General features: G+C 42.4%; 2 protein-coding genes across 2 annotated transcripts in view; both read right to left on the bottom strand.

Moving 5' to 3' along the window:
* The window catches only part of arfgef2 (ADP-ribosylation factor guanine nucleotide-exchange factor 2 (brefeldin A-inhibited)), a 31,098-nt gene extending 30,362 nt beyond the window's left edge, over nt 1-736 (bottom strand). The window contains exon 1 of the mRNA XM_084366191.1: nt 392-736. Within this exon, the coding sequence (XP_084222317.1) occupies nt 392-566 (175 nt within the window). The 5' untranslated portion in view covers nt 567-736. The remainder of the gene's footprint in view (nt 1-391) is intronic.
* A 377-nt stretch (nt 737-1,113) lies between these two features.
* Nucleotides 1,114-25,586, bottom strand: pard6b (par-6 partitioning defective 6 homolog beta (C. elegans)). Its single transcript, XM_084367705.1, has 3 exons — nt 25,185-25,586; nt 23,548-23,770; nt 1,114-5,593 (listed from the first exon to the last, which is right to left on the bottom strand). Exons 1-3 carry the CDS (start codon nt 25,245-25,247, stop codon nt 4,641-4,643), a joined length of 1,239 nt encoding a protein of 412 aa, XP_084223831.1. The 5' UTR covers nt 25,248-25,586; the 3' UTR covers nt 1,114-4,640.
* Nucleotides 25,587-26,242: the final 656 nt, after the last annotated feature.

Genomic DNA, 26,242 nt, shown 5'->3' with positions numbered 1-26,242 from the left:
ACTGGGCTGTCTGGCTGAGTGACAGTGCTACGTACAACACAGGGATTGGTCTGTTTAGCTAGCTAACCTAGCCATAACTAGCTACCGACAGCTACATATTAGCTTGTTTACCTGCCGGTGTTGACAGTGATGGTGTGGTGGAGGCAGGACGTTAGCATTGTAGAATATGAAGAAGGTGTGAAAGTGACGCCCACACACATTAGCTAACGCAACCTGTTAACGTCAACGGACAGCTGAACAGACGAAGGCCATTGAGATGCTAACGCTAACGTTAGCTAACTGGGTAGCTTCCCCCTGTCTCTAACCAGCCAGGCACGACCGATATGTTTCACTGAAGCACGACATTAAAGACAGGGCTCGGCAAACTAATATACAAAACAAATCCACTCACCAAGCGCCACCTGACAGGCTTTGCGCAGCTGGCTGTGCTGGCTCCTCTTCACCTCCTTATCCGACAGGATTTTCTCCAGCGCCCGAGACAGAAACATGCTCTTCGTTTTACTGTTTTCTGCCTTTGAAAGCGAGTGCTGCTGCTGCTGTGGAGGCCGCTGTTGTTGTTGCTGCATCTCTCGGTCTTGTTGACGCTCCTCTCTCAGGCCGTCATCGTCGGCCTGGTCCTGCGAATGAGCAGGTGACAAGGAAAGCTAACGAAAGCCAGGCTATCGGTGTCAGTCCAGTGGAGTTGCTACCTCAGCTCAGCGCCGCCATGCTGCTTACACGTCACGTCACGTGATTCTCAGCTGTCTGGGTTTTGACTACGGCACCCTGAGCGGCAGGTAACCTCCCACACGGGGTCAAATAGTGGCAGCGGTCTATACACCGTCTAAGGCAGACGTTATTAAACTTGTCCGAATTAATATATTGTGAAGGTGGTCTGAGGTTCGCTTCAACCCTGCTTATGTTACGGGAGTGGAGCAACAGTTCGGCGTTTTCACCGCTGTAACAAATCAAGCGCTCCCAAGGAAAATAAACCGTTTCCTGAAACGTCCTGCAGATGGCGCTAAACACCACAATCATATAAACCTGTTCAGTTTATGTGTTTATGTATGAACCACACTTTACAACGTTTACATTCACAGCTGTTTCTACACATTGACAGACACCGAGAAAATGAAGGTTGCTACATATTAGTTTATTTTATCCAGCTCCTCCAATCAGCAATTACAGGTGTACATTAATTTATTCATACATCTCCAGTTGAGTCTTAAAACATTTTCATTAAATGTGATAAAAATGTACATCATATATAGCATCAATATGAAAATACTGACAATCTTCATTACAAATCTATACCTTAGAATTTATCTGGCAAGCAAAAATCATTGCTCGATCACTTTAAAAAAAAAATCGGACACAAAGCAAAACATGTAGCCTGTTTTGGGGTTGTGCTAATACAACTGTTTCTCTCCCGCAAAATATTGATAATTCACAGTATGGGAAAATAAAATAATAGTGTCATGTCTTGCACATGCATTCTCCTGTTGCAGTAAAATCATCTTCTAAAATCATCTCCTATTGGGCAATAACATACCTACATACCATGAGATTTATAAACAAAACAACAATCAGGAATAAACAAAAACGTATCAGTTATAAAAATAAAGTCATAAAATGTGTACAAAGAAAGAAAATATGCAGACGCATGATTAGAGAATAAAATAACAACGTCGCTGTGGTTACAATCCCAGTGTCCTGTGGTAAAGTTAGAAACAAAGAAAATAAATTAACATTGATTTCTCATAGTCTTCCATTCAGAGTACCATTCATTACTGTTTGATGTCGGGAATGAGAGAAGACTGAATCCCACCAGCAGTGTACCATAAAAGGCCAAAAAGACAGTACCTTAAAGAAACAGCTCGAACTATAACAATGGATGACGATATATGACCTGTGTGTTGGTTTCCAGTCACAGATATTCACTGTCTGATAGGCTCTTCACAAACAAAGAACAGAACAAATGATGGGCATTAGTGTGATGGTGATCCGAATAATGTACTGTGGTTCATTACAATAAACATTACTGAGTCAGTGTGTGTGAACCATGTTTTTGTGAATGAGATAAAAATCCATGCAAAGTCAACTGATCACTTTTCAAAGGAGACCAAATGCTGAAAATCAATAAGGAAAATAATAAAGCGTCTGCCCTCATGTCAGGGAGGCAGTTAGCAGCAGCGTGTTACGTTAATGGATGTACAGTACACTTCCCATCGATGTTATGGATCCACTTCAAGAACAGGAACTAAAACCGAGTGAGAATGACTTCTGTCTGTGGAGAACCTTTCAGTAGATGTGATCAGGAAAACAAATTTCTGAGTGATTTCACCAGCAGATAAATAGGTGTTAAAGGAACAGTTCACCTAAAAATGAAAATTCAGTCATTATCTACTCTACTGCTTCACAGCCAATGAGCTTTGCAGTATTCTCTTAAACAACTGAAGTATAAGGGGCTGTTTTAAAAAGTGCAAAACAACCGAAATTCAGCTCCTCAATAACCCTCACCCACTCACACCAGACAGAGTGAATGCCAACGCTTTTAGCTTAGCAGCTATACTGAAGATTTCAGCCAAAAAGGGTGTGAACATCTTTTCAAATCAGTTTTTTAACATTTGAAAACAAGTCCCCATCTACTTCAGAAGTTAAGGAGGATATACCATATGTATTACTGTGACACTCCAAAAGTGTTGTGTGGACTACGAACCTTCATCCCACTGTCGGCAGATTCGGCCAATTGACGGACTGAATTTTCATTTTTGGGTAAACGTTTCCTTGAAATCTGAAAATCCCACAATACAATTTACAACTCCACTACCAAAAAAACCTCTAATTAATTAACGTCAAGTGTATTTATCCAGCCTAAAATACATAATGTTCAGGACTTGTTAAATGCATATGAAAATGTTTCTGATCCGTTTCTTTCAGCTGTGAAGAAAGGATTTTTTTAATTTGGCCCTAATCTGTCAATCAGGAAATTCATTACAGCCTTGTTAAGAACTGTTAAAAGGAAAGCAACAGCTTCAATGGAAATACCAGATACAGAGCAGAGCCAGGACCTCGCCTTTATCAAATACAGAAAGTATTGTGCCGGGTGTACCTACATGTGTGTTTGTTTAAATATGACTCAATCTAACCAGGGCTTATTCTGAGATACAGGCAGTTTCTCTGTTTTCACTGCACGTATCACTCATTTCAACTCTCATCTGTGGTTGTATTTGCTGATAACGTTACAGTCCAGCTATTGATCTGTCATATAGATCAATTTAGTTGCTATTCTGAAAACAGCTGTCTTAACATTGTCTCATAATGAACCATTGAGTTCATTGACATTTAAGATTTTTTTAAAAATGGGAAGAAGAACTGGAGAGATCGCTTTTCATTTGTGAAAATCTCAGGACACATCCGAGTGAACTCAGGGCCTGGCTAAAAACATGAGATGAATAAACTGTACAGCACTGAGATTAGATATGTCGAGTTATGGTCCAGAAAGAATGGAGGGGGAGAAAACAAACAAACAAAACTAATTAAATGACATTCACATTTTGTCATTTGTACACACGCAGCAGGGGAAATAGCCCTTGTCATGAAAAGGAGGGAGTGCAATATGAAGGAAAGATGAGAAGGAAATTCATTCTGAGATGTCTCATTCCCAGGTAGGAGAGTGTTTCTGGAGTGACTCACACTTTCCAATAAGTCAGATGGAAACTGGTCATACAGTCACTTGTGAGATACAAAAAAAAGGAACAGAAAAAACATAAAAAAAATAACAAGCCTTATAATCGAGTTGCTCCCAAGAACGAAAATCAACCTTTCATTATCAGTCAGTCATTAACACAGCAGGTGAAAAGAGGAGAAACAGCTAACGACAGTGGTTAAAAGCATCTGAGCCAACACAAAGAACCCAGAATCATTTTTTAGGTGGTTTCTCCTACATAAAAACTACAGTATTATTGCAGATCTCAGCACTTGGTCGATTGTTGTGGAAAGTACCGCAACTGTGTACCAATCGCATGCTGTGGTCACCTGGGGGAAGGGAGGAGGTCATAGTGTGGTGCAGAGGGTGGGGTGTCAAATGACAAGGCAGAAAACAACCACAGATTGTCATCAAATGCTTGAGCAAAAATCCTGCTTCACTTTGTTTTTGTTATGGAATGAACTGGTTCACAGGATCTTTATCTATTCAAGAGACTGATGAGAAGATATGAGGAGGATGGGGCGTCTCATCTGAGCCCTCTAGTGGAAACTCACCGTAACAATAGTTTCTGGGGTAAAAACAAGTGCTTCTAGTGATTTAGAAATAAACTGGAGGGTAGGGGGCCACCCTAATTTTCTACACTTCTTTCTCTGACGTGTTTGTGCCTGCAGAGCCAGGGAGGGCGTCACCACTATGGCACACATGCGTGGTCATTGGCATGTAAAGGAGCAAGTATGGGGTGCACTGTCTGATGTGTAGATGTTAGCATGTACAAACATTTATGCCTCCGTCATGTTGAGATGTAATATGTACACATTACATTGTGCTTCTCAGGTACAGTCACTGAATGATGCAACAGGATGTTTGATTTTCTGACCCATGACTCCCACAGGTGTGTTTAGCAGTATTTGAGTGTCTGTGGTTTCCAGTGTTTAGAGTGTGAATGCACAGTCTACAGAGTTATAACAGTGCCATCCTCCTCCAGGCTCCGCCGCTCCATTGCTCTGTCTGGCGACGGCGTGGTCGAAGTGGCATTGGCGTTGCTCAGTGATCCGCTGCTGCCGCTGGCTGGTAGGGTCCCGTTGGCGTTGATGGAGAGTGCGGATGTGGAGGTGGTGGCAGAGCGGAGGTTGAGGTGCGGTTCATAGCGAGGCAGGGAGGGCATGCTATAGTTGGAGGGGGCGCGTCTGATGGGTTCGGCCTCGCCTCCTGCCTCGATCACCAGGTCCTCGTCGTCCTCGTCGCTCTCCAGCTCTCCCACGGGGAAGTTCTGGATGATGTGCGATGGCATGGACACCGCTGCGGCGACCCCACCCTGTGATGAGTAGCCATAGTAGCTGGCTCCGCTGTCTGATGAGCGTCCTGAGCTGCCAGACGCCCCACCACCTCCACCTCCTCCTCCTCCTCCTCCCCCACTGCGTACAACATTGTTCCGCTGGTTGGCAGGCTTGACGGTGATGATGAGGTTGTGACTGTTGGCGATCATCATGTCTGTCACCTGGTCCAGAGACTTTCCTGCCACCTCAATACCATTCACCTCCAGCACCTCATCATTAACCGCTAACAGGCCGGTGCTCTCCGCCAGCCCGCCAGGCACCATGCGAGAGATGAATATCCCCGGGACCTTCTCCAGGCCCTGTGGAGTGACCCGTACGCTGGAGCCATCACGGATGTAGAAGCCCAGAGGCTTTTCCTGGCCGTGCTTGTATAGGCGAACACGTCGGTGCGTCTCAGGGAGGATGTCCACATCTATGATGGAGGAGACGGGGCGGAAGTCCCTCGGGAGGCTGATGATCACAGGTGGTTTTTTCCTGTTGGTGTCAGGCCGCAGGAGAACTGCCGAAAGCACTGTGTTTTTCTTCCTGGTCAGCGAGTCAGTACCGAATGTCGTGTAATCGGCTTCTTCTGCAAAACAGTAGAGGAAGTAGAGAAGGGAAGTACAGAAGAGGAAGAGAGATGGGAGGGGGAAAGGTTGGCAGAGAGAAAGGGAAGAGAGAACAAAGAGCACACACGTTACCAAAAGCTGCTTAATTTTTCCTTTAACATCATTCTAGGCTCTTTACACATGATGTCATTATTCAGGCTGACTGTCTATTGCATCATGTAGTTTCAGCAGAATGAATAATGTTTTGCAGTGGAGCAGCTCTTAGCCCGAGGCATCCCTGCAAGGGCGTCTGTGCTGAACACACACAGCTCCTCTCAGGTCTTACTGATGCAAAATACCACACCAGCCAACCAGGCGCTCAGTCCAACTCACAGAGAGTCCTTCATCAACACTCTTTGACACGCTTCCACCCGCCTTTGTGGGTGGCGGCAGGTACATATGGTGAGCAGAGATGCTGTTTTACAGATTTAATGAGCATATGGGTGGTGTCACAGATTGTCCATGTGAATCCTGGCATACATAGTCAAGAAATACATTAAGGCCCAATGAAATCATTACTACTTAACAAAGGGGGGGAAGTAGGGATGCAGGATATGGATTTTTTTCAGCTGATACCGATAGCTGCTTCTCATGGCCGATACCGATAAGATGACCGATAATTTCACATTTTTGTATTTTAGAAAGAAATTCCTAACCTGTTATTCATTCACACCTGAGGGTAAGAAAGGCTAGAATGTAGTGAGCAAAGGGTGATTTAATATTACTATTATTAATACCCTTATGGAATACCTATTGCAAACTGCAATTGCTACAGTGCGTGGTTCTACCCAGGTGCAGCAGTTTTCACATCATGAGCACGATGTCCTCCTCCTCCTCCTCCTCCTCCTCCTCCTCCTCCTCCGTGTTTATCGGTGGATCACAAACCAACTTTCAAGGTGCACACAGTTACTCTCTGTATGTTACTGCATTGTTTGTAAGGGCTACACTTGCTAAGTCAATGAAAACAACTTGTTTTCACATTCTCACTTGTATTTATCGGTTAGAATTTCACAGACACGGAGATAGGCAATAGGCAATAATATACATTTCCCAATGTTTGGCCAATAATTTATCGGCCTGATACATCTTGTGCAGTTAGCTGCCTAAATGTAAAACAGTCTACCTTCAAGCAAAGTAAAGCTCTCTAATTAATTACCACATTATATCTATTTTTGTGCAGTGTAAGTGTAAAGTGGTTTTACTCCTTTGTGTCTGGGCGCAGTGACTTCCTGGAGTCTTGTTGTCACCTCTAGGAACGTCATCGTTTTTACACTTGCACAGAATGCAAAGCTGAGCTAAGTGGCTACTGCAAGGAACTTTTATTTTTGTTGATTCTAGCAGCCTCCTGTGGTCCAAAGAGGACAATGGAGAGACAATTTAACTTGTTTTACTGCCGTGCCATCAGATTACAGAGCAGCTTCTTTCCTCAGGCTGTGAGACTCCTAAAGTCATCCTCAACACTCTGCCATGAAAAGTAGTTTCTGTCCTGTAAGTCAGAATCCAACCCAGAGACTGGCAAGGCAAGAATAAATATTTTACTTAAACAGAAACAGCCAATCTTTTCATTGATGGTCACGTTTGCTAATGTAGGTCATATGGAGGGATTACTATGGAACTAAGACGGTTTCATAACCGTTAAAAGTTCCTTGCAGTATGTTTAATGGACAGATATAAGACTGGTATCATTTCACAAACTCAAGAAAGCAGATGAGTGCTTTTCTCCAAAATGTCAAACTACTCCCATAAAGAGTTTTTGGCATCTCTGTTACAGATGAGAGACTGAGGAAGGTTGACATGCCAAAAAGGTCACATCTGAACCGAGAATATTAAAGCCAAATTTTAACTACATGAGTCACAGGGTGCCATGAAACCCTGCCCTTTGTTTTGTACATTTTGAGGAGGAAGTGTGTACAGTGTCACGCTACTATAGACTTTAACCCAACAATGCTTACACTAACACTAGACCAAAGGGCTGGCCAGGTAAGAGAGGGAAAAACTGGACCTTGGCTATCTAATAGTTAACCAGCACCATCCGAGAAGCTAAAGATTAACATCTTTGTGACTTTCATCTTTTTTTGCCTGATAAAGTCAAGTTTTTGTCTATTTCTGGTGTTATTTTTAACATCTTTCTTGTTCGACTTTTTCACCTTGTTACAGCACTTTGTTGTGAACTGTTTTTAGATGAAAGCGCTCTATAAATAAAACTCTGGCAATCTTACAATGAATACTTCTCTCCTTGCTGTTTGTCTTTCCCTCTGAGTGTGTGTGTGTGTGTGTGTGTGTGTGTGTGTGTGTGTGTGTGTGTGTGTGTGTGTGTGTGTGTGTGTGTGTGAGTAATCTGGGAAAATATCCATTCAGGTAGCTGATAAAGATTCGGGCTCTCAGGTTCAGGTAGGCACCCCACCACTCCCCTCTCCATCTCTAAAACCAAAACAAAGGATCAACTGTCTCGAGAAAGAGCGGCCAGTCTCCTGTTTCAGTTCCCATGAGGCACGAGTCCAGTACATACACACTTACTATATCTTTGCCAGTCCTGACCTTATGGGCCAACTCCACATGAGAAAAAATATAGCTAGAATGGCTTCATAAGAGTCTGTGAAACACTAGTTTCCTCATCTGAGCTTTTTTCCTGTTCAAACTGTTCCTACATGCCTTCACCTCAGTTGCCATGCATGTAAACAGGGCCATAAAGAGAAGCGTTATGCAAAAAGGGCATACAGGTGGATGTTAAAAGCGCTTCCCCACACACACACCTCTCCCTCCACCGACACAAGGGTTGTTCTTGCAGTGCAGTCATGCAGAGGAGGAGGCGACTCTCCACATCTTATTTCACTCTTTCTAGACTTCTTTTCATATAAACCATCCCTCTATCTCCAGCATATGAAAGGCCAGACCTGACAATAGAGTTATAGTTGAGGGGAATGGGACGGTCCCTCAGGGCCACTCACAGGCACACACACACACGGCAAAGACATGCTGTTCTGGTTGCAAATGTTATTTGCATGCAACTTCCTGACGACAGCATGTGTAAGTGCGCACACACTAAGTTAACATGCAAGCAGACAGGCGTAGATTCAAACACACACACAGTAAACATGTGTCTGTAAGGTCTATCTGCTTTGTGGTGATGCCTGAGCTCTAATGAACAGCAGCACTGAGAAACCAAATACCCTGAACAACCATAGCTACATTAAAGCTCATTAGGGCACAGAAGTAAAGCTCTCAGTCTAATTGGCTACAAAGGCCTTTAGGCACCGCACAATATAAACACACACTGTTCCTCGTCTGAAGTGCAAATGATCTTCTTTTGTTTCCACTTTTTTATTTGAACACACGGCTCCAGAATAAAACTACTCCAACTGTCCCAGTGACACTAAAAAGTAATATACTGCATGACCCTCCCCCTCCAGTCTAAAAAGTGTTTTTCTTCTTGTGTCTTCAGTTGAATGTTTGAGCTTCACTGTGTCGATTGATGTATGTGTCTGTGCAGAGTGTGATAGAAGGCTGTTTTCACATTTTCTCTGTGCTCATTGAAAATCTCATTTTAAGAGGCAGGCTTACACACATGGCCACAAATAGTTTGGAAACTTGTCTCCATTACACATACTGAGAATGGACTGTCCAGCATTTGGCATATTCATATCATTTAGAATTTTTAATGAGGCTGAAGAAATAGATGTAATTTTAAGGATTTATTGTGCTAATTATACTTTTTTTTGCAAATGTTACCTTGACTCAGAATAGAGATTTTGTATGTGTACTGTAATACATATGTGGAAGTGATATTTAACCTTTATGTGCAAAATTGTAATTGTAAAATGTACATAACTGGTTTATCTTTACGGCATATGAGGGTGGCTGAGGTAAATGAATGGCATCAAGGAAGCACAAACAGATCACTGTATAGTAATTCCATATTTGGGGCAGTCTAACTTTACATAAGGATGTTAAACTAATTATAAAGGGTGGTCCTCAGTCTAGTATTCTCACAAAAAATACTGTGGATATTACAGATGTAGGAAACTCAGAGAATACAGTAGACGTGGAACATCTACATATTACAAAATGAACCTATTTGGCTTGCAAATGTGACATTCATGGTACTCATTGTGAACTCGTTCATTTCCATATGAGTATTCCAAACATACTCTGAAAAAACAATACCATCAAATGTTTCAAACAAAAAAATGTCACATTTACCACATAAAAACAACCCTATATGTGTATACATATGATACTTATGTTGGCCTCCATCCATCCACTCCCTCAGCCGCCACATTTTATGGAAATATGACATTCCCTGTATTATATACAACATAATAAAATCTTCATATAGGGTATATAGGTATTCTATGTGTTTGCTTAAGTCATTGTGTATTAACAGAAATGTAAATCATTAAAAATCTGATGAATCCTACTATCTATTAATTTTAGTCTATTCAGTTTATTAATGTATCTATCATTGTGCTGTTGATGCATTCACACCAAGTGTTTGGCATTATGAGAATATCAGAGCACTGTCAGTGGTCTATCAATGAAAGCAATAACGCAATAATCACAACTGACGAGCACAGTCTGGGTGCTGTCGTCAATAATAGCGAAAGGGCAACAATCCACTACCAGGCTGTAAATATATAAAGGTATGCTTCAGCCACAGAGTGTGTACAGGTATGCAGCTCGTCTGGCTAATGATTCATTGAAAAAAATCTAAGGTCAAGTATGAGGGCAAGAGATAGGAAAGTTTTATGGTGCAAAAGTTTGAGAGGATATTTAACACAGCACTGCTGTTTAAACATTTATGGGCCAGTTTGTAACAAATCAATGCAGGCATGAAGAGCTCGTTTCCCGGCAGTCTTCCACCACAGTTTCTCTACTCATTCAAATCTTTCTTAAGTTCCCTCCAAATTATTTTATTGCTCACATGCTGCGTAAAAGAGATATTCCACTGATTTTATCTGCTGAGCCCCACCCCCCTTAGTTACTGTTGCTACACCCATCATCTGTCACACTTGCTTTCCTTTCTTGCATGTCATATGCAGTTCACATAAAACAGTGGCAGATTAAATTGTTTTGTAATTTTTTAAGCCATTTGTTTACTTCAAGGATGTTTTAAGCGGTTTACTTACTGCTTTTGTTTACACTTGTCTGAAATCAAGACCGAAGTAAACAAATCAGGCATCTCATTTCTCTAATTACAACAACAAATTTTACCAGTAGAGGCTAGCTAGCTACTATGCTAACATCCGCTCCATGAGTTGCTGACTATTTAATGTTCACAGTTGACTTTTAAAAAAGAAACACCATAAAGGGAGTCTTGTACATGCATTTGATGGCTACAAGCATATTGTGATAGAAGACGTAAGGTAGAGCAACATGTGCCAGGCAAAAGTGAGCATCCCCATTCCCCAACAACTGATGATACATGAAGAGAACATGGAAATTAAGAAGCATTGTTTTTGTGTTCCTTCCCCAAATCTAATAGCAGTATAGGACCACTAACATCACCCTTCACTATTGTGAAGGGATTTTTCTTTAGCGTAGCCTGTAATGTGGTATGAAACGCTAGTGTACTTGGCTTTGGAAGTAACGCTAGGTTCTTAATGTACAGTAAGTAATAACCTAGTTAGCCGGATATGCTAATGTTTTTCAGCTAATCAAGGCTGACAAACACACTGTCTGATACATTCCTTACTTGGTTTGGAAAGGACAAAAAAATAAGACAGCACTCTCCTAATGCTTTATATACAGGCTAACGCTCTTACTACAGCCCCATGCACACACCTTAAACGTGGAGAAATCAAAGGCTCTTTAGTCCTGTTCATGAGTGGTCATTTGGACAATCACTGTTTGGGATAATAGGGGTTTAGCCAACGGTCAATTTACTGGCCATGGATAGTACTACACAGCCTGTGAAAACAACGATGTAATGTCTTCTGTGGCTCTAGGGGAGCTCTGTCAGGTCTGAGAAAATAACTCTGAGGACGTCACTGTGACATAATCAGAGGCTAAGTCGCACTGGGCTTGGAGACTACAGTAGGAATTTGAAAGGTGCAGGTGTTTACCAAAGAAGGTTGAATGAAAAGAGGCTGTTTGTTGCATTAGGGGAAAGGCAGGATCCAGTGTTTTTAGAGCTTAACTCATATTATAGAGTCTGGATATCTGAGCCTCAGCTGCTTTGATTTTGGCATTTTTGTCTTTATCTGTCTTTTCGCCAAAGTCGCCAAACTTTAATGAAATCACTCCTTTAACAACCGCAAATTAACTCTGTCACCAACTTATGTGCCTGAAAGTAGCTCTGCCGGTCACCTTCTCATCTCCTCACACAAAAACCACAACAGAAGAAACACCTGCAGTGTATCAGTATCAGTAAAGGCATAATTTGCAAACCCTGAGTAAAAACATAATCCCCGGCCCTGCACTGGCCATGGCTCTGTGCAGGTTAGGTATTCCAACTATGCAGTTTCTGCTTTGATTTCCCACACTTTGAATGGAGTCAGTGAGGAGCAAAGGAAGCGAAGCAATGGAGGAGAAAATGACAACCAAACACACATCGTCACAAGCGAGGACACCATAGTGATGCTTAGTCATTCCTTGCTGTAGTATGTAACTAACACACAAGCACACGCACACAAGGACACAAGGAGTGACCAACTAATGCATATCTATCCTGACATTGAAGGGAGTAAGACGACTCTGCCTGAGGAGGGGAAACCACTTGTGCGAACTGGCGTGCAATGGCTGAACACGTCATCGTCCTCAGTGCTTTATTCTTCACACACTCTGGATGCATCACGCTCCGACTCTGGACTCTGGGCTTTAAAAGAGCCAATGTTAATGGCTCAGAATAAGTGGGATGTGCAGGCATTCAGAACACGCCACAGCTGTTGACACCAATTTTGCTGTCTGTGACACAAACTACTCATCTCCACCAAAGAATATTACTCATAGGATAATTATTTTCTTACGGTCTAAAATTTGAAAAAAGAAGAGGAAAAAAAACTACAAAAATGTATTACAAATATAGCATACATCAGGAGAGCTGCACCTTGACGTCAGTTGACATTAAAAGGAAAAGTTAACCCAAAAATGAAATTATTATGAAGTCTTTGGAAGCCCAGAGATACCACATTGATTGAAAGACGTTATTTACATCCTCAACACATGGTTGAGCTCATTGAGCTCTACAGTGAAGATTTCCGCTTTAAGAAAAAGGGAAAATCGTCTTTTCAAATAAATGTGGGATCTCTGGACTTTTGGGGACTTGAATTAGGTCAGAAGAGCTGTAAAGAGCCATTTTAGGTTTTTCTTCAGGTTTTTTCTTTTTTAAAACAGGTCTCCATCTACTTGAGTTGTTAAGGAGAATGCTGCAGCGCTGTTTTGCTGTGAAGATCCAGAAATGACTGACTTTAATACACTTGCTTCTCTAGTATCACTCATCCTTTTATGCTCCACCACTTTCATTACAGAGAGTCACTCTTCAGTATCAGCTACTTCCCCATTTACACACCAATACAATGATGATGATGCAGATGACAAGGCCCTGGCTTTCCCCGTAACATAATGATCCTTGATGACAACAATGACAGTAACAATCCTTTACTTCCTGGTACCTGTCGTACTGGGCTCTGCGTCAGGGAAACTCGATACTGTGCCCAGGTGACACAACACAACCAGGAAGGAGCTACATGACAGTCATAGGCACCGCCACTATCACTACTACTACCGACTCTACATTCACAGTATTATTTTAGATATTTATGCAGCAGCTGTCAAAGTAATAGAATTAATGTAAAAGTAGAACAATCTTTATTGTATGGCACAATAACTCACCCCCACTGTAGCTACTATTAGACCCAGTTAATTACAACTACAGTCATTGCAGTGAGGAATGGAGCATTATTAACAAGGTCACAGCACACAGATGTATTATACTGTACAGAGACAGGCATGAGTAGTGCTCTAGCTAAAAGCAAAGGGCCAGTCTGTATTGTACAGTCTGCTTTATAATGAATGATAACTCCTGCCCATGACACCGGTTTTCAGTATCCAACATTAAAGAAACAGTTCACCTGAAAATGAAAATTCAGTCATTATCTACTCAGCCTCATTCCGATGGAAAGTCAGGTGAAGTTTCATAGTCCACAAAACATTTCTGGAGCTTCACAGCAAACCAGAGTTGTGGCATTCTCCTCAACAACTGAAGTAGACTGGGACTTAAAATGTAAAAAACAGAAAATGCTCCATACAGCTTGCCCAGCGTCTCTTGAAGTCCCGATACTGAAAACTGATTTGAAAAGACATTATTTGCACTCCTTTTAAGACAAAATAATTACTATAGCCGTTAAAGCTTAAAGGGGTAGTCCCCAACCTGTCTGAGGTGTTTTCAGTTTGGCTGCGCGTCAAGGGTGTAAATAACGTGTTTTCAAATCCATTTTGGATCCTGGGGCTTCAGGAGACTTGGATTATTCCATGCAAGCTGTATGGAGCCATTTTATGTTTTCCTTTCTTTTTTTTTTGTTCTTTTGTTGTTCTTTCATGTTTTAAAACGAGTCCCTTTCTACTTCAGTTGTTTAGGAGAATGCCACAACTCTGGTTTGCTGTGAAGCTCCAGAAATGTTTGTGGACTACAAAACTTCATGGCATGTGGGTGAGTAGTTAATGACTGAATTTTAATTTTTACATGAACTGTTCCTTTAACATGTCTCAAGGATCTAAGTGAGAAAAACGCAAAGAGAAAGACAAGCAGCTGAAGGTTGTCGTGTTCTGGAAACAGTCAGTTTTGTTGATGATAAGCCTGGATGTTCACCACACTGCCGGTGCCACGGTGTTCCTGACACAGAACGATACAAGAGGGGGAGGAGGGGGAGTGTACGTGTGTGTCAATGTGAACTTGTGTCGATGAGAAAAACCAGGGGTGGGTGTCAAAGAAAAAGACGTGAAACAGGCTGGAGAGACAGAAATACAGCAAATAGACACAGCAGAGAGAGAGAGAGAGAAAAAAAGGAAGAGAGGAGGAGGTGATAAAAATTTTCAAAGGAGTAAATTCCCGGAGGGTTACTATTCCTGGTGTGGTGAGCATACCTCCCTGGCACAGCCCAGATAAAAGTGCCTTAATGCTGCTGATAAGATGGGGAGAAAGAAATGGAAGGAGGGAGGTCAAAGGGAGAGTGCTGAGAGGGAAGGACGCAATAAGGACAGCAAGAAAACAGAGAAGCAGACGGCACCGTGTGTTGATATGACTTAGGCGTTCAGGAAAGGAAGATGTGGAAGAGACCTGCAGAGGTGTGAGGCAAGCTAGAGCAAAGACAAAGCCTTGATGTGTAATGGAGCTGACAATCTGACAAATGACTTATTAAATCCATAATTCAAAAGACTCCAGTCATGAACATTAGCCTGCTTCTAAGTCTCCTCATATAACCTCCCTCATTTCTCCATTTCACTCATCAGTCAGGCTTTATAACTCTGTCTTGGCAAGAGCTATTTATCAAAAGTACGGGAACTAAAATCTACACTGTGAGGGACCAGCTGTGACGTAGCAGTATGCAGTGTACAATTATCACAGCTTGAGGCTTGATGCAGAATTAATACATTTTATTTGCCCGTCTACACTCATGTACAGCACTACACTCTGTCATCGCTACAATACCAGGAAATACCATCAATTTCTTTTGTGCTGACATAAACACCTCTAACCTCTCTCCACCTCCACTCCTCCTCACCCTCTCCCCTATGCCCTTCACTCAATCTGTCCCTCAGTCACTCTGGTCAATCTCAGCAGGAACCATTTTTTCTTTGGTGTCTCCACTTCTGTCTGTCCCTCTTGGTCTTGCAGATTCTCCTCTTTTTGCCTCCAATATGCTCGTCTTTCCCTGTAGCACTCTTGCTGAACTGCTCCCTAGCTGCTGTTGCTAATGCAGGCAAACCAGGCACAGGACTCAATGGCGTGGAAACTACAAGTGTGGATCTGATGAGGGCATGCCGACTGGACTGGTAGTGGAGGGACTACAGTTGGTGCTTGGATTTGGCCTGGTGTTCAGTGTTGTTAGGAGCAGGGATGTGCCTGGGGCTGAGGCTGGATTTGAGCTTGGGACAGGGTGGGGTAGGGGACAGAGGCAGGTCACTTGGGGATGTAGGCTTCAGTTGCCGGTAACAAGAAGGAGTCTGGGCTCTACTATTGTACGTGTAGCCTCCAGGAGGAGAAGGGAGAGGACGGACTAGACGTTGGGGAGGATGGAGGAGAAGAAGGGAGGGAGGAGCAGCCTCATGGACTGGAGGAACCCAAGTCTAGCCTCACAATCCTGTCGCTCATTCGTCTGAATAGGGACTTTACTGGGGGGGAACAGGCAGGGGGATACTGTGCTTGTGTCTCTGTACTGCTTTCAGCATTTGGCTCTGGAAGACAACACAGCCAACAAGCAGTTACAAATTTCTCATCGCTAGCATGAACTTTAAGCAGACAGCACTATAGCTCAAGCAATTAAAACAATGCTTACTTGCCTATACTGTATGTCCATTAAACAGATTATTGGTCCTTGCAATTGTTCCTCCTGTTCATACTGGCCACAAGAGATCTTTTCCAAACACAATTCCAACTGACCAGTATGGTTTATTCTAGTGGTATACTGATTATCAGTCTGGACGATTATCAGGTATTCAGCATTTTCATAATGATCGGTATCGGTGGTTTTTGTGTCTGATTGCCAGTATAATAAAAAAATGTAATTAAATTCAATACGTTGGCTCTGATGCAGCATCCTTTCTCTGTTAGTGGTCACCAAAAAAACTTCTCAAAATTTAGAATAACCAGTGATGAGAAATTTAAATACAACTTACTCAAGGACTGTATTTGTGTATTTTTGAGGTACTTTACTAGAGTATTTCCATTTTCTGCTACTTTATACTTCCACTCCCCTATATTTATTTGATAACTTTAGTTACTAGCTACTTTGCAGATTTAGATTATTCAGTGGTGATTGGTTTCAAGTAACAAGTAAGGCAATAACCTGGCAATCACACGGTGTTGTGGGAATTGAGTGAGACCACAGAGTGGTGACTACAGACAGAGAAAGGAATCTGCACCAGATTATATACATTTTTATTTATCGATAATCAGACACAAAAGACACCAATACGGATTTTCAGAAAAATAATGAATATCGGCAATGAAAATTGGCCAGTCCAATAAAAAGTCTATCCTTACTTTGTAGTAAGGGAATTTCACAATTACAGCAACCAATAACCTTTTCAATGTACATATGGACAAAGACGTGTTATTCTCAGATAGAAAAAAGAAAATGTGAACCTACCCTTTACTGTTATCAGTTTCATATAGCTTATTTAAAGTGTAAAGGCTGTTAATTAATAAAGAAAGGATAAGAAGCAAATAAAGTACAAACAGTAACAGTAGTTAGGCAACAGAAGAGCTGCATGTCAGAGCCTGCTGACTCTGGTGTGCAGCTAGCCAGGGTAAATATGCTGGAATGGTGTGCTGGAAGAAATTCACAGATAAGAGTATCAGCTATCATGCTTCACATCAATATCACTGCAACACCAATCCCTGAAGACGAAAGGAATGCTTTTTAATCAAAAATAGGAAAGAATTACATCAGTCTGCCCTAAAGTCAAAATAAAAAGATGCCACAGATTACCAATTCCTTTATCTTTGGTGACATTTCTTTGTTTTATCACCTATTAGTTTACATCCATGAGGCCACAAGGATTTCTCAGACATTTATGACATGTTTTTGAGTCCCAAGCTGACAACTGTCAGCAATCCCCATTAAAGCACATCACACATTCACCTGACACTCCTTCCTGGTCCTTACCGTAGCTGCATTTGTGCAAAGTACAGCTCACTTACTATCTTTCCTCCTGCCATCTTTCTTGTTTATCAGTTTCTCCCTCATGGTTTGCAGTGGTCAACAGTCCACTTTCTTTCTCCCTTTCACTGTGCAAGTTTGCCCACTGCCAAGCCCTCACCCTCCCCTTCACCTCTCCTTTTCTCTTTCCGCATTGGTCCAAAGTATCTCCCTCCATATTTCCCATCCAGTCTGTGTTTCTTTTCAGAGCTCCCCTGTTTCCTTCCCTCCCTTGAACCATTCATCTTCTCAAACCAACTCTGAGCTGAGAAATTCTGACAGTCTCTATAACAGAGAGCCTGGACTCCCACTGTCTCCCCCCCTACTCTTCCTCCATCTAACCCACACTCCCTTCATGTTCTTGCAGCCTACAGAAAGGCTCATCCAGCCAGGTTTCAAAGGGTAGAGAGCAAGATTGAAGCCTGCCAGGCGGTGCGCTTTCCCTTGTTTTAAATGTTCTCTGGCTATCTGCTTTCATTTTTTGTCCCCGGCTTTCTTCGCTCTTTTCCGTCCATCTATATACCCCTTGTTGATGGAGCCGGGCTCTGGAGCCGAGGGTCCGCACTGCCCTGCTGTCCTGTCTAATCTAGCCAGCAGACGTGATCAGAGACTGGCCACATTCCACCCAAAATGCCCCCTCCCTCCCTCCTTCATCCATCTCTCCCTCTCTTTATTTCTTTCTCTCTCTCCCACCCTCCCCAGCTTGGGCCTCACTCTGCATTCCTCCTGCACTAATACTATTCCCCCATCCTCTCTCTCCCCCTCTCTCTGTCTCTCTCTGTCTCTCTCTCTGTCGCTCTCTCCCTCCCTCCCTCTCTCTCTCCCTCTCGGTGCATTCCTATCACATTTACACTACTCCCTCTCCCTTCCCCACATCTCTAATTACATGCCTTGCCTAAACAATGCCTTATACATTACTCCCTCTTTAATAGTGTTTACTCTCTCTCCCTTTCATCCTTCCATCTCTCTTATTAAGCCTAAGATATGTTCCTCCTCCACGCATTCCTCCTCCAGTGCTATGAATCCATCATTCCCTCACTCATTACATACAGCATCCCAGGGAATAATTCATGCTCTGTGGAAAACTTGAGATCCAAAGCAGGGGTGGAAATATTATTTTCACAGATCATGCTCCTAAACTTCTCTCCTGTGTGCTCCTTAGGGAAAATGACATCCATTACACCTGCCAGCACTTTGTCTCTCTTGCTTTAAATCCAATCCATCGCAAGCTCACAGTAGAAATCTCTCCTTCCTTGTTGTGTCCCCGCTCATGCTGACTTTTCATGCTTTGTCTCATCCATCCAAGTCTTTTTCTCCACCACGCTGTCCTGGTTTCATCCGGCTCTCTGTGACTGTCATATTCTCACCCCACCTCTGTCAATCTGCACCTACAGCATCTCTCCCTTTCATTACTTTACACACTCAGTACAACGCTTATCACACTAAGAGCTGCTGCTATTATCAAACTCTAATGCTTGCTTTGCAGGGTGGGTAGACTTTGTCTGTGTTGTACTTTCACACTGTACATTTCCTTTTCTTTGACTGGATGACTCATGCACTGGTTACTAATTACTAAGGCAGTCCTGCTGAGATACACAAATACAAGCATTCCTGTCCCTCTCCATACCTTTCCCTTCTACCTTACTGCTGATGAGTAACAAGCCAATCAGGGCTGAAACTGTGCAAGATATGAGCAATGTCACTAAACAAACCCACGCCCTGAAAGAGACTGCTTGAAAAGCTGCTATGTCTACATGGATGACAACCTAGAAACTCTGCATGCTGAGCTTGTACATACGTTCTGGATGGCTGATAAAGGCAAACACGATGTCATTCGAAAACAGGGACATCTCTTTTGGAGCCAATCAAACATAAAACTGGGCGCGGCTCACAGTTTCCCCAATGCTTGGATCAGAAACTACACCTGAAATGCAACATTCAACACTTCTTTTGAGTCATATCCCACAGGTTAAAGACTTCAAAGTTTTTGCCATCCAACAGAATGATTTATTTTATCTACGTACAAAAATGACTGCACATGATTATGTCATTCATGTGCAATGATTTGCACATGAATGACATAATAATAATAATAATAATAATAATAATAATAATATCAATATTGGAATACTGAAAACATCAACTAGAGCTAGACAGACAAATCCTGACCAGTGGTAGGGCTGCAACATTTTTTTAAAATTTCCCATTAATCTATCTTTTATTTTCTTGATTTATCAATTAGTTGTTTGGTCAATAAAATGGTAACAACAAAAAAAATTTAATAATGTCAATCAGTGTTTCTCAAAGCACAATATGGCATCCTCAAATGTCTTGTGTAAGGTAGGTATTCAGTTTATCGTCATAGAGGAAAAAAGAAAGCAAAATATATTCACATTTAAGAAGCTTGAATTGGAGCCTCAAAAATCCAGCATCAATTGGGCTATAATGTGAACAAAGGGGACTTCAATGAATAACTAGATAATTTTTACATTATTACTATTATTATTATAATTATTATCTTTAAAAAAAAAAAATTAAGGAGTCTTTGCGTCAACCAACAAAGCAATACCCTAACAGAACGGACAGCTGAGGTAGCGTCTTGGCAGATGTGATCTGGAGCACACAGTTAGCTTTTAATAAGGAGCAGCACTTCATTGAAATCTCTTACTACTACCATGAGCTTTTTAATACTTATTGATTTGTGAGAGAATTGTCATTTTGTGTTTGGGCTTAATTTAATATACTGTTAAGCAAAGTATTACATTATTATACTACTGATTCCCTCCAATCCAAGCTAAGTAGAAGACAAGGCGTTATGACAAACAACAACTGACACACTGACTGGGGGCCAGATGTGAAACAACCATGTCTGGCAAAAGATACTCATGTCAGCATCTAAAAACAGCCCTGATATGACAACAAGACAGAAGCTAGCATCAACATTGTTCAATGAAGTGTTTTGTTTTCTACAGCTGACTTATGTCCACAGCACTCTCCATTTACACAGAGCTTAGCAGAAATGGTGTGCACCAGGAAATAGCTCTTAATAACTCTTCTCTATCAATGAATTATGATGTGCTGCCTGGATTGTTCATCATTTAGATTCTATTGTTTCGGATTCAGATGGCTCCTGTAGTGTCTAGCTACAACTACAAAAGAATAACACGCATTCAAACAACAAATGAAAATGTAGAAAGACAGATCAGACAAACCTCAAGACAGTTTGTGTTTTCAAATGCTAGCAGTACTGCTCCCAGCATGCTTTGCAGGCCCCATTAGCCTTAAAGAGACTCTGTTAATCCACCTATAACCAGGCCTCTTCACTGCTGCCATGACAACCAGTAAACAGTGGACACCTCCCTGCCGGCTCAGAAGTCATCGCCACATTGTTCACAGATGGGGGTGAGATGTAGGGGATACCCGCTGCTACTGCTGAGTTGTATTGATGTTTTGAAGCAATTTTAAAAATGGCTGGCATAGACAGAGTCCAGAAGTCCAAACATAGGCCCATTTTTCAGCAGTGAACAAGAAAGGCTGGTCAGTGATGTAGCGTCGATGCAGAAACAACAACAATGTGGGCATTCTTCAGGAACCAGACCACAACAATGCAACAACAGACACTCACAGGCTAACATCCATCGGACCATCCACACGCCAATGAATGAACAAAGCCCATAGAGCACCTAGCATAGGATATACGTAGCCTGGGTTTAGCCTTCCAGACAAATAAAATGCAGTGCCAAAAATAGCCTCACATGACACGCATGGATTGAGCTGTGCCGACCCCAGACACCATTTTTTTTTTTTTTTTTACACACACACACACACACACACACACACACACACACACACACACACACACACACACACACACACACACACACAAGCACACATTTCATGTCAACTGAAAGTGTCTGTCAGAAACCTGTTTACAATCGCTGAGATTAGAGATTTGGTGTTACTTTGATTAGCTCCAAACACATTCCCAGATATCTGTGTCATATGTGTGTAATAGGATTTCACAGCACTATTCAATGAATGCCAAGTCGTAACAAACTTTGGTCCACACTGCCGCCTTGACTGGAGTCCTGCTCTTATGCAATAATGACCAATCACATCTCATCTGACCATTGACCATCTAAGACATTTACATAATGGCTCAGTTGCCGTCTCAAAGGACATAATAGTGGTCTGATGACATTACAAGCCAGCTTATGATTAAAAGACTGAAACTCTGGACTGATCCATTACTGATATATTTAGTGGAATTACTCAGCAGTCAAGAACTTAAAACTGTGGATGCACAGGTGACTAAGTGTGACCCACCCACAATGACCCTCCACTATGAACTTCCTCCTACGCTGCTGATAACATGAAAAAGTTTGCCGTTGACTCATCTGACTAAATCAGGTATTAAAAAACGGACCGTCGCCAATTGGTAGAGGGTGATTTATGCAGATACCACCATAACAACAAACAAGGTCATGAAGGACACATCATCATTAAAAACTATTTCTCCTAAATAAAATCATCTGTAAATTTGACAGTGTTGCAGAGAGAGCAGATTTTAAAGATGTGAGATAGTTTAGTTTCCACATAAACAAACCGTGCTTAGCGTTCAGTGTGTTGACACAATCGCTTGGCCCTGACACAGATAAGCCATTAACTCACTATAGAGCCATCACCAGAGATAATAACTAGTGTCTGCAGATGTATAATAAATTATCTATAAGCTGCCAATTTGCTGCATCTGCACACTGCAGAGCCTTTTAAGCTGGGACCAACTGGTGTTTAGCAGAAAGGTAAAGGGGGGCAGACAAATCAGGAGGGAAACCAGGATCTGAGGGCAATGGGGTCTGCAGGGGGTTGTGGCTGCATTAGTGTGTGTGCGCCTTCCGTTTTGTTCCACCTTTTCTAAAAGGCAGTGCGTGTGTGAGTGCATGACTGATGTGTGATGCCTGCTTGCCTGCGTTCTCATGTGTTTTTCTGTGTGTGTGTGTGTGTGAGCAGCAGTGAGCCCAGCGTGGGGCTAGTGTCTGAAGCGTGTAATTGAAACACGGTCCCATGCAGCGCAACACAGTGACCCCACTAATCTCCTCCTGACAAAGTGGCTTAGCTTGTATAGGGTCATATGGCACAGCGAGACAGCTTAAACACAACAGAGCGCGCGGATCGACCTGCCCCGGCGAGCAGACCCTGGGGTCTCCCCTGCATTCAGCAGGTCACACTAAGCAACTCATTAGCTACGGATACACTTCAGAAATCAACTCAATCAGGATCACATATATTTACAGTATAAATTCAGTCTGACACGTTTGTGCTAATCCAATAACACATTGCCCTCAGCAACTGAAAAGATAAAAGGCATTGTCTGACACCATATACTGTATAGGGCATAGTTATGATATCTATTGGTAATGATTGTATGAGAGCCAAAGAGGAAGTAAGAAACAACAGGAGTATTGTATGCAAAAAGTGTCCGTGGTGAACTTCAGTATAAAACAGTAAAGACACACTGCCCTGTGACTGCCGTGCTAACAAAGAAGGTCAATACCGTGGGCTGTTTGATAAATGCTGATAACAGAGACGTGAGAAAAAACACAGCAAAATATTAATCTTCTCTTCATCACGCTTTATGTTGCCTTTCTCTTGTTTTGTCCAACACTTGCAGGGAGATTGTTTTTGGAAACAAACACTGCTTCTCAGCAAGGTCGCTGACCTTTAGCTATGTGGGTCAGAGAAGGACACCAAAGGATACAGCTCGAGGACATGCGTGCTGAGTAGTTTGTTTGAAATGACAGCTCAATGAGGACAAAACACATGGGCAACATGCAGCCCAAAAAACTGAAAATATAAGGCGTTACTGTGGTCTTTTAAAATGTTATCTTTTTGATTATCTAGACAATATACACAAAGCTTGATTACATACTTTCCTGTTCAACGGCGTCCCCATATTTCTATGCTGTACTATTCAAAGCTAACACAAGATCTTTGTTTGTATTTCCATATGAAAACAGATCTGTCATCACAAACAGGTGGAAACTGGCACTCTCTAAAAACACTTCCTCTGTGCTTACCTTTCCTCTGCAGGAACAGCCTGAGTAGAGGGCTGGCAGTGGAGATGGCTTTGTGGTAGTTGTCGTCATTGTTGATGGGCAGCAGGTCGCCGTGCACATCGGCGTACCCAACCAGCAGCTCCACATTGGGGATGCGATGAACATGCTGCAAGAGGCCGTAGAACTCATCAAAGCGACCTGGCTTCGACCGATCCAGCGAGAACCGACGAAACTCTGCACCAAACTGGGATGGAGGAGACAGGCACACACACATGAGCACAACTGTACAAACACAAACGTTTGCTTGCAATGCATGCAGGCTATATTAAGTAACATTTCTTCAAAGCATCTTGAAAAGATTTGGGGCTGTGAGTGGTAGCCTAGCTAATTTCAAAACCACTGTCGGCTGTATGCAAGAGTCTGTCATCCACGTGGACAAGCTAACACACCACATGTGATGAATTATTAATGAAGACTATGTGATGTGTGGATATAATATGTTCACAACTGAAAAACACGGTGTAATAAAGCAGCCTGACATTGATAAGAGAGACTGCATGTTTTCAGCATACATGCATTCTCACATAACATGTTGATAGGGTTTGAAAAACAAAGTCATCAGTGTGGTCTGACTGGATCAGTGGCTGAAGATGCCTAATCTTTAGGCAACTGTTTCGCTGAGACAGACAGAGCACAATGTCCCATTGGTGGTGTTGATGAGAAGTACCAAGTGTTGTGGTTACTGTTGCCCAGCACTGACAAAAGATGATCTACAATTCACTGCCAACCTGGACACTCATCATCTTATCCATTCGTCCAGAGCAGAATTGTTCAATCATAGACTGGGAAACAACACAAGATCCCCGATATTAAGACATTCAAATACAAGAAATTTCAAATGGCTCTGGACTGCTCGGTTCTGGAAAGTAAAAATAAATGCCATTATTTTGTGTAAAGTGGCTGGGGGGACACTTTAATTGTTAACTAAAGAGGTAGTGGAGGTTTGTGTCAATATATGTAGCTATGAAAACTAGTTTTGAGCAGAGAAATCGCCCCGAGGCCTCATTCTTCAGCATGTGTGTTTAATCATGCCACAGGCAGGGGGCAGGCAGCCTGTCGGGGAAGGAGCCATGACAGGCAGGCCATATGTGACACCTGTACGCACATGAAAATAACATGACAAGCGATATTTACGCGTCTTTCTGGGCTAATATAGAATAGCTAAACGTCTTGTTACTTACGTAGACTTCCCTTGCGGTTATGCTGAAATGAAAACTTGACTCAAACTTCGGTAAATGAGCAGGGGGGAGCGGCGGAGGACGCTGTGACAGGTGACACTGGCTCACTGCGGCGTCAGCTGACAAAACCTCCGCCTTCAAACTTACTAGCTAGCTATCAAACTTATCAGAAGAATCAAAAATACAACACGGTTAAAATCAAGGTTTTAAATATGGCGAGCCACCATTGAGCCAGTCAGAGTAACTATACCTCTGTTGGCTGGTTTAGCTCTAGCCTGTACCTATGTAATTTGTGTGACATCATAACTTGCTATCAAGCCACTTAGCAGGCTAAATTAGCCAGAGTAATCATCACGGGGAGAGTTCAGACTGCGAACACAGCAGATAAACTGACAAAGCAGTCTCCATACGAAGCGTTACCTTGCTCTTCACCTCCACGGCACTCAGTGAACGGTTGCTCGGCACTCGGTGGTTTTTGTTCATGTTTCGCTAGCAGCGGGACCGCCGCCAAACACACACTGGCGCTGCTCCTGCTGCTGCCGCCGCCGCTGGTGTGTGTTCAAAAACCGTGTGTGTCCACCAGTTATTTCTCCAGTAACACGAGCTGCCCAACGACTTGTCGACGTCCAACGGTTTGCCTTGTGTCTCCAAGAATGCGACAGCGGCTGCCAACCAGCCTAGCTCACCCTGTAAACTTATCTCCTGTCATACTTGCCGCTGCCAATGTAGCTACACCACTACTGAGTGTTCACTCGGTCTACCTCTGACCATGACACTCTACCTCCCTCTCCCTCCCTCCCCCTCTCTCTCTCCCTGTGCCTGGAGAGCTGGCGATATGACACTTCAAAATAAAAGGCCCAGCTTCTGTTTTTCGCCTACCCTCGATTTCAAAATAAGAGCCCACTCTACCTTCCAGCACCAGAAACTGTCCTGGCAGGGCCTCCCGACACTGCTCCAATCAAAACTGCACCAGGAAAATCTTCTTTTATGATTTGTAGGTTTCATTTATCCATCAAACCCCATCTAAGTGGACTATTGTCAAGGTTTGGTTAATAATTGCACAATTAGCCTACTACCATCAGTGACTCAAGTACCAGTGTTCACACATATTTCACTGTGTTAAATGTTACTAAAACGATTGTGACACAATAAAAATTTAACAATATAAATTTAATTGGAGACCCATTTAAATGTCCCCTTTAGAAACTATTCCTTAAACAGTTAGAATTAATAGTTTCTAGCCTATAATTGACAAAACGTCATTGGTAATTTCACTACTAGGGATATTAATAATCCTCACAGTCCACCATAGGTGGGCTACTCGCATTCCTTTTATTACTGACTGCCAAAGATTGCTTAAAATAAATCTGGCATTATAATATGCTATGTGTGATCAGCTTTTTCTGTTATATAACAATATATCATTGTATAATAAGTATTTTATATTAATCATTATGATGTCAAATATATATAGTCAT

The sequence above is a fragment of the Pagrus pagrus genome (genome assembly GCF_965226575.1).
Source record: "Pagrus pagrus genome assembly, chromosome: 11".
NCBI classification, from domain to species: Eukaryota; Metazoa; Chordata; class Actinopteri; order Spariformes; family Sparidae; genus Pagrus; species Pagrus pagrus.
This window is presented reverse-complemented; position numbering and strand designations above follow the sequence as displayed.

Bases quoted from the DNA above. Each gene is read 5' to 3' on its own strand.
- pard6b (XM_084367705.1), bottom strand. From the start codon at position 25,247: ATGAACAAAAACCACCGAGTGCCGAGCAACCGTTCACTGAGTGCCGTG. The intron at 23,771-25,184 runs GTAACGCTTCGT...CCTCCATCCCAG, and splicing joins CCGTGGAGGTGAAGAGCAAG to TTTGGTGCAGAGTTTCGTCG. The intron at 5,594-23,547 runs GTAAGCACAGAG...ACTGTTTTGCAG, and splicing joins GCTGTTCCTGCAGAGGAAAG to AAGAAGCCGATTACACGACA.